We start from the raw sequence: 9,246 nt of genomic DNA on the forward strand, positions 1-9,246 counted from the left end.
GAGCTGTCAAAATCACAAAAGAAATTAGACAGCTTTCTTTATTATAGATCTAGAATACCATCCAAACAAAAGAATGATAATAATAACAACAAACATAGTAATAGCTAATACTTATACACTCTTCACTCTGGGCCAGTTATTCTTCTAAGCAAACGCCTTATTTCATATTATCTCATTTTCTTCACAACAACCCTATGGGATATTTATTGCTGTCATTCTCATTTTATACATAAGAAAACAAAGAGATTATGACCTGTCCAGTTTTAACAGCTAATAATGATAGAGCCAAAAGATTCAAATCCAGTTTGGTTCCAGAGTGCTACTCCCCAAACTGCATTTACATCAGTTTTTCTTCACTCCTACATTCACATGCCTATTGTAAATTGTTTTCCTTGCTACCAGGAATAGTCAAGAGCAGAAAGTCAATGAAAATTCAGGTGTGATTAGGAATACAGTGATTGCTGTTGGTAAGTTAGAAACGTAAGGTTTTCTACTAGTGTTTAGAGAAATAGATTTAGAAGTCAAGAGGGTTAAGTTCCATTACTACTGTACTGTATGATCTAAAGCCAATAACAATCCTGGCTTTTTCATCTCTAGAATGAAGATAAATTATTCTGTAAAATAATCATTTATTCATCTGAAGATTGAGATGAATAATATTTTGAATAATTCAAAATCCCTACTAGTCAAAAAATATTTAGGTTTGTTTTATTATATATGTGTGTGTGTATGCATGTGTGTGTTTATAATTAGGTAGTATATTTTCCTCATAATTATCATGATCAACATTAAAATCCTCAGAACAAACATAAACTCACAAATATTTTTGGTACCAAGAGAAGACCAACCTGGGATTTCCAAATTTTCTAGAGGTCATTGAGAATGACTCAATTTAGAATTAAAGCTTTAAATGGGAAATACTTTAAGAATATTCACCATTGATGTTCAGATTAATTTCCTGTTGAGTCATGGTGTGATCAGTTCTATTCTTCTACATGTTCTTCCTATTATATTATTCTTTGAGAATAAGGAACTTGCCATGTTACCTATAAAGCAGCATAAAGGCTTCTCATTTTAAATGGTGATTATTCACTTCACCGGCTGTGTAACCTGCCACAGTTCAACTTCTTTTAGAAGAGGTTAATACTGAAAGAAGATAAATTCTTCACGTTTACCTCAGACTTTGGAAAGCTAAGTGGAATTTAATGAGACAGTAGTGATTTAAATGACAGTGGGGAAACATTTAAGACTGGTCCTCTGGAAAAGATTTGTAAAATTATGGCGCTTGTAAATATTGTCCACGTGCCTGCAAAGATATGTGTTAGATAACAGCCTTGTTGCTCTCTGCCTGTGATCAGCACATGGCTGAATTAAAAAGATAATTAATGAAACACATTCACACTTTGTGTGTGTGTGTGTGTGTGTATGAGTTCACTTTTAGTTAGTTTGAAATGTGATGAATGTTAAATGATTATTCCATTTAATTATCTAAACCAACGGGAATATAACAAAGCAGAAATTTGTTTTTAAGTCTGAGGTTTTTGTAACTTCTTAATAGCCATGTTTCTTTTTTGTTTCTGAGATGGTCTTTTAAAGGGGCAATTGCTTAATTCAGTGACCAATATTTAATTTTCTTAAAAAAAGAAAGACTTCCTTTATATGTAATTTGATAAAAGGCAGCAGATGGAGGTGGTTAAGGTTTCTTACAGTTACAAAATCCTAGAGATAAAAGGAAGCTTAGATGTTATCTGTTGTAGTTCAAGGGTTTTTTTAACCTTTTTGCTTCCATAGACCCTTTTGGGAATCTGGCAAACCCTATAGACTTTGTTTCAGAAAAATACTTTAAACATACATGAAATAAAATACATGGGATTACCAAAAAAATTAAATTGAAATCATGAACAAAATATCTAATAAAAATTATGTAATAATAATACTGCCTTTAGAAATGCATTAAATGACAAAATCTAGTTCAAGTCATTAGACACTACTGTAATTTGAAATCTCGGTGACATGAACAGTATTTTTAAATATGCATAATAATTTGATGATTATAATAATAGATTATATTAATATTACTATAGTTTGTCACCTAATAATGAACTAAAGTAATAAAATTTAATTAGGTTGGTGAATAATTGTAATTTTTCCTCCATTCTAGTGAATGGAATACTCACTTTTATTCACAGGTTCTCCCAAAGGGCCTCAATCTCAGTTGAAACCCCTGGAAACATCTTCATTTTATAGGTGAAGAAACTAAGTTCCATAGAAATGAGATAACTTGACTAAAATTATACAACACGATATTAGATTAATCCTTGCAGAGGTAACCTCACACTTTACCTCAGTCTTTTTTGACACTTTCGTCTAAAAATTGGCAATGATAGTCTAATGATTTGTCACTGATTTATGGCATGATCTAAAGCAAATTCTTTATTCTCATTATGTCTCAGATTCCACCTGTATAAAATATAGGTGACTTAAAATATACATAAGGATAATAATAATGACTTAGATTTGTATTGCTCTTTTTCATTTTACAGTAGTTTTTACTTTTACATACATGATCCTACTTAATTTTCCTCATTTTGTGGATAAGGAAATTAAAATTTCATGATTTTTAAAATTGAATGTCATGTCTAAGTATCAGAAACTGTACCACCGGACTCCAGAGGACATTAAATAAACCAAAACTCTGAGTTCAGTTGCATATTTATTGTGATATCACAAACACAAATAAATAGTCATGAGGCTCAGATGAGCCAAATACTTATACCCTAACTTATCCAGATAAAGTGATGAATGAATAGAACTACAGAACAGAGCTTTTGTAGACCAAGTCTCCACTTTTGCAAAAGGAAGTGAGACGAGAAAGAAATACATTTTAAAAGTCTAAGATTGTAGAGTTGTTGGCTTAATGTTGTTCAAATCAATCCTTTTTTTCCTTTCATTCATGGTAGGCTAAAGAGGCAAGTAATCTGAGGTCCTTTTTCTATCTCCTCTTAAATTTTACTTTTATGAGTAAATGATATTCAGTGAAGTTTGTTCTTTCAGAGATAGATTACTCTTAAATAAGTTTAATAAGGTAGAGAAATTAATGTCAAAAGGACCGTGATGCATCAAATATCTCTATCATTCTAGTGAGCTGACCTATGAGATACAAAACATCCTGTTCTCTTAGGAAATAAGAAATCTTCTTAACCTGACCTAAAACCTTTATTGGACTCCAAATGTCACTATTTGATTAACCTTAAGCAGTATTAATAGTAATCTGTTTTCCTAATTCTTACAGTCATTCTGTAGGTTATTTCTTTGCTATAATCCACATTTTTTTCATGTTATCTCTCTTAATATTGGCGGGTCCAAATAAATAAACATTTTACAATACTACAGGAATAGATATGATCGTACTTACACTGTAAATAATAAATTTGAATCTGCTGGGATTGAAAAAATATATAATTACTACAAAATAAACATTCAGAGTTGACAAATATTTACTCTGTATAAAGCACCATATTTGATATAGTAAGAAATATAAAGAGAATTAAAGTCATGGTCCTTTTCCCTCCAAAAATGTACAGTATATTTGGGGGCCTACGTCAGTAATTGGAATGAAAGTAACTATGATAACTCTTACAATAGAAATTTAGTTAAAAGGCTTTAAGAATTTAGGTAAACTTAAAACTAGATTATGGTAATGATTATACAGCCAGATAGATCTATTAAAAGCTATCAAATGTGTACTTAAGTGAACTTTATAATAGCTGAATTCTGTCTCAATAAGGCTGTTACAGAGTTCAAGGAAAAAAGAAATTCTTTCTAGTTTAGGAACTGAGGAATATTTTTTGCCCCAGATACAATTTAAACTGTATCTTAAAGAACAAATAGTATAGGAAGTAGCTTGTCTAAGGACTAAAAGCTCAGGAGTACAATAAATAATCTAGATGAGCTAGTTCAGACATTTCTCCATGCCTTAGATTGTATGGTTTTCATTCCTACCAGTATACATATAGCTATATGGCTATGTCATTTCCAAAAAGTTTTCCTCAATTCCTACTGAGAAAAACATATAACTGTACGTTGAGGTCTTTTTTTCTTTCCATCAAAAATAAGAGTTTGCCTCCATGTTGAGCTGATGGGGAAGTTATAATGAAGAGGGTATATAATTCAGAATTATTTCACAGTTGTCAGTGGCTCCACTGGTCATAACAACCACTGGTACTTGTTTCCACCTTTATAGTTTAAAATCACTGATACAGATACTATCTCCTTTGAGTCCCATAACAGCCTTTATTTTTCCAGTGAAGAAAGTAAGATTAAAGGAGGGAGGGCCTAGAGCCTGAAATAATAAAGACGTGCTAAAGGAAAGGTCAAGATATTCTGGACTGCTAAGAATAGGATGAGGAAGAGAAAATGGTAATATAAGTAAATGATCTTTAAAAAATAAAAATCTGCTAACTAAATTGTATACCACACATGAATTAAAACACGTCTCAGACCAAAAATAAAGCAGGTCAAGTTAACTACTATCATCAATAATAGAAAACCAAAGGTGAAATTTTTTGTAATAAGCCAATACAACCATATTATTGACAGGAACAGCTCATTGTAAAAAAAAAAAAAAAAAGTCTTATTGACGGTAGAGAAAAGTACATAGGAGTCTTACAGTTTTTAAATAGGTAGTCATCTTTATTATTTGCTTTTTAAAATTTAAATATTAAAATTTAAAACCATTGACATAGAATTTCTCAGATTGTATAAGCATATATACAGCAAAATTAAATGTAAATAAAGCCAAATTAAATACAGAAGCTTAATTTTTTAATTTAAAATGTAACTGCCAGCCAGTAAAATCATGCTAAAAATAAAGAGGGCTTTCTTAATGGTCATCTAAGAAGATGATTTGTTTTATTCTTGGCTTTGACCCCACCTGACCAACTGCTCAGAATCTTTAAATATGAGCCATATTGTGTAGATTTATTCCAAGTATTTTCAAGGAAAAAGAATGCAAATTAACCTGGTGAGCAGCAAAAGAGAGTCAGTTTTATGAAACCTGAGTTGATTAACCTGCAATCAAATGTAGTCTCCATTTTAATATTTATACATCTTTATATTGTTATGAACCTATTCTTAACATGGGTTTTATTTTGTTTCTCTCCTCCCTCACTTCTGTGAAATGCAGAAGGGAAAGGGTGTTTGTTATTCACACATTTGTACCCCACTAACTGGTATTTCACACCTGGCTTCCACTGGAGAGCCCCTGACATCGCAGGGAACGGTGATCAAAATTCCACACACTAGCTTCAAGCTGGGGGCTCGTAGCTACTGCAGCATTGAAGGGGGTCTTTTCCTGGCTTCTTTAAAATAAGCATGGTGATGGGATGGTTTAAGGGAAGAACACCTCTCAAATCACTTGACCACTGCTGCGCTTCCGTGTGTCCTGCTTTCTTCATAACAGCTTGGCACTACATTCTTTCCCTGATCTTAGAGGGCCTGTGTGTGTACAAGTGGGTGGGGGCTGGGGGTGGGGGCTGTCAGTAGATGCTTATATATTATGCATGCATCTTTCAATGTTAGAGTGATGTGCCTTCCCTTATGTGTCACAGATTAAATCTTCTGTGTTCCTGAGAGATTGGGCTGTCTCTCTCTTATTGTTGTGAGATTCATGTGTTTTGATGTTTACACCCTCAAATGTTCTTCATGTTGCATTAAACATAAGTTGAAATGTTCTCCCATAAGAGTTAGCTTTTCATGTTGGGCTGAACAAGTCTTCATTTCTGTTTAGCAATTCATGTTATTATAACCTATGGCTTTCAATTGTACCTCCCATAATGAAGAGCTGACTTTAAACACTGTGCTATTCTTGTTATGACCTAAGCATAAGGTAAGTCACTTCTCTAACTGTATCTAAAGATTGTGGTTGTTTGTTAAAGTTTCCTCAGCTTTGTTTAAAGCATTTTCACTTTTTTTCCTTACCATTTATTATGTGCTCTTCCCCCTTTTGTTTTCTGTTTCATGGCTTAAGATTTCTTAATGGACAATGTGATCTTCAGCAAAAATTATATATGTAAACACATGTTGAAATGAATTAAATGAGTTATTTGATGTCTGAAAGCAGTCTTGATTAGTAAATTAATTGCCTAAATTTTCAGTAAGTCTCTTGTGTTTTTTATTTCCTCCATTAACTTTAATATATTATACTGTTTCTACACATTATTTTAGTTTTTATTTCAATTAAAAGGGGAATTGTCAATACCAAAAATGTTAATTTTAGTAAAATAACGAAATACAGTAGAATAAAGTAATAGATCATCCAAGGCCATACTTTTCATTTTTAATCCTTGACAAATTGGGTAAGATAAAGGAAAACAATAACAAAAAACCATAGAATTCAAGACAGACCTGTATTGCCTTCTTTATAGTCCATATTGTTCTTACAATATGAAAATGGCAACCCACTCTAGTATTCTTGCCTGGAGAATCCCATGGACAGAGGAGCCTGGCAAGCTTTAGTCCATAGGGTTGCAAAGAGTCGGACATGACTAAAGCGACTTAACATTGTGAGAACAAAAACAGTAGTTGTTTTTCATCTTTATCCTTTAAAGTAAACCCCATTACATTGTGAGCTAAGCAAAATCTTCATATTGGGATTTTATAAAATTAAGTCAATATTAAAAAGACAACCAGTTTCATGGTACAAAAATAAGGGGCATTTACTGCATGCATAATTATTAAAATGTTTTAATTTCCTTAATTTTTTAATGTATACTCAAAATCACTAAGGTAAAGAAGTTCATTTTATCCCTGATTTTTGAAAGTGATTTCCCTCAAATTTGAGTCGAATAGCCAATGTAATATAAATAAGAAAACATTGGTTATACTGATGTTGGCAATTTTTGAACCTAAATTCACAGATTTAAAAATTTGAATTTGTTTCATCATCCAAGTTTCTCTTTCCAAAAGTGTTTGAAATGTATCATTCTAAACTTATGTGCCACAAAGCAAGACTTGAGTTTCTTTATTAAATTCATGTTATGAATGAATGTTTTGTTTTTTAAGCCACCTAAGGAAGGGAGAGGGTTTTTTTGTTTGTTTTGTTTTTTTTATTGTGGTTTTGGTTTGGTTCGCTTTTTTGGTAAAAACAGCTAGTACTTCACCTCCATTTCCATTTACACAATATATAATCGGTTGAAACATTTGATGAGACAATATGAACTACTCATCTGAACTGCTCTGTTCATTGTAAATCTCTTGTTTCTATCCATACACTAGCTCCACTCTAGATTGGAAGGGCTTAAAGATGAACTCTGGAGGAATAGAGGCTACGACTTAAGAGTAACTATTACTGATCAAAGGAGCTGCTTTCCATTCGCAAACATTGCTTTGCGCTATGGGTTTGGGCTCCTTCCGTTTCTACATCTTGTTGAAGACCTTCTTGACTTCCATTTGACTTCCTTGAACTCTGTTTTTGTCTTTTAACATTTCCCCCTTTCTTTTCTTTCTCTATCCCAGATTTTTCTCTCACTCTTTTAAGTATCTCTTGTGTTCTTTGAATCGCTTTTTAAAATGTAGTTTATCTCTTTATTAAGCTTATCTATTATTTGTCTATTAGTATTTGTTTCTTTTCTCCTTTAAGGCTGTAGTGATATAGTTAACACTTATTTTCATTCCATGGTATGCCAACTTGCTTTTTATTTTGAAGCAAGTTCATTAGTCATTCTTACTCTCTTGGTATAAATTTTCAATAAGAAATAGCAGAATATTCTGCATTTATATATTGTCCCTTTCTATAAGGCCATTCTTTCTTTTCTATCTTCTAGATTTACTCAAGCCTCTCTCTCTTCTTTTTCTTTTTCTTGCTCTTGTGTCTTCCTTCCTGTATTATTTTAAGTAGTCATTAATATTTTTCCCATTTGGTCCAGAATTGTTATTCAATAAAACTGTAAGTAAAGCATTTAAGAATGTTATCTTCCAGACTAGTTTCTTCATTCTAGTGTATTTAAAACTAATTAAACAATCTGGGCCAAAAGAGAATAACTTTAACATCTGGAATTATTTTTCCCCTTTTTTTCTTTCTTTTTTTTTTTGGTATGTGTGTGTGTGTTTTTCTTGTGTATGTTTGTGATTTTTTGATTATTGTTCTTTCTTTAAACATTAACACTTGTTTTTTTCAGGGAAGGACAACCATAACCCACCCTAAGTTGCAACATTCCTTTCATAATTTGTTTCATTACAATAGTAGACTGTGTTAAGCAATAGAAGTTAATTTGTTGTGTATACCATTTGGGGCAAGCTGCTGTGGAGTGGGAAGCAGAGGTGTTTAAACCGCTTCCTCTGAAATTAACAAGTGTCAGTGTCATCAAACATGGCTCTTGAATTCATTAGTTTTGCAATATTTAAAAGAACGTTCCACTTTGAAATATTTGAATCAGCATTAGTTTCTGATTAATGTATCTACACACTTAAGAACTGGCAAATTAATGACTTTAATTTCATAATTTCTCTTTTCCCCTCATTAACATATGTAACTAAAAATGACTATCAAGGACTCTTTAATTACAACTTTATTACTTGAATTGCATCATTATTTTAGTCAAGAGATATGCACAGTGCCTTTAATATTAAGGAACTGAATTCACAATTGAATATGTGGTAATTTAAATTTTTCCCCATATACTAATTTCAAATACACATCAATTTTAAAATGCCTTTAGTTTTACCTTTGTCTCATTTACAGTATTGTGCCCCCATTTTTTTCCTAGAAATCAGTCCTTCTTTAAGTAAGAAAAGGATAAGTTAAAACTATATGGAAAAAACTAACATTTTTATTTACATGTTATGATATGTGTGATACATAAAGCCTTTGCTCCTAGACCTCAGGAGTTTGCCCATTAAATATGCATACATATCTGTCTGTCTTTGTCATGAGCCCTAAATTACTGAGTTTATGCTCTCTCTGCAGGTCCAGTCCAGGTGCAGCAGCAAGGAGAACATTCTCAGAGCCAGTGAGTATATCATTATTTCAGATGGACTACTGGATTAGAACTTGTGGTTCAGCCGGAAGGAAAGCTAAAAATGACATTTTAGTGAAAGAATGAAGTAAAACAATGGGGAAAGTTAATGTCAAGAATATGAATTTTAGAGCTTTGCCTTCTAAAAATATCATTATCAATATATTAATGAATATTTCCCTTATACCAGTTGTTTTTGCAAGCTGACATCAGAACTTCGATAACACTACTG

At 32.0% G+C, this 9,246-nt stretch overlaps 1 protein-coding gene across 8 annotated transcripts in view; it reads left to right on the forward strand.

The window, feature by feature from the left end:
- GPHN (gephyrin) overlaps positions 1 to 9,246 on the forward strand; it is a 526,998-nt gene that overhangs the window by 372,354 nt on the left and 145,398 nt on the right. For all 8 annotated transcript variants that reach the window (XM_055538377.1, XM_055538378.1, XM_055538379.1 and 5 more), the window contains one exon: positions 8,966 to 9,008. In XM_055538377.1, the coding sequence (XP_055394352.1) occupies positions 8,966 to 9,008 (43 nt within the window). The remainder of the gene's footprint in view (positions 1 to 8,965; positions 9,009 to 9,246) is intronic.

The sequence above is a fragment of the Bubalus kerabau genome, chromosome 10 (assembly GCF_029407905.1).
Source record: "Bubalus kerabau isolate K-KA32 ecotype Philippines breed swamp buffalo chromosome 10, PCC_UOA_SB_1v2, whole genome shotgun sequence".
NCBI classification, from domain to species: domain Eukaryota; kingdom Metazoa; phylum Chordata; class Mammalia; order Artiodactyla; family Bovidae; genus Bubalus; species Bubalus kerabau.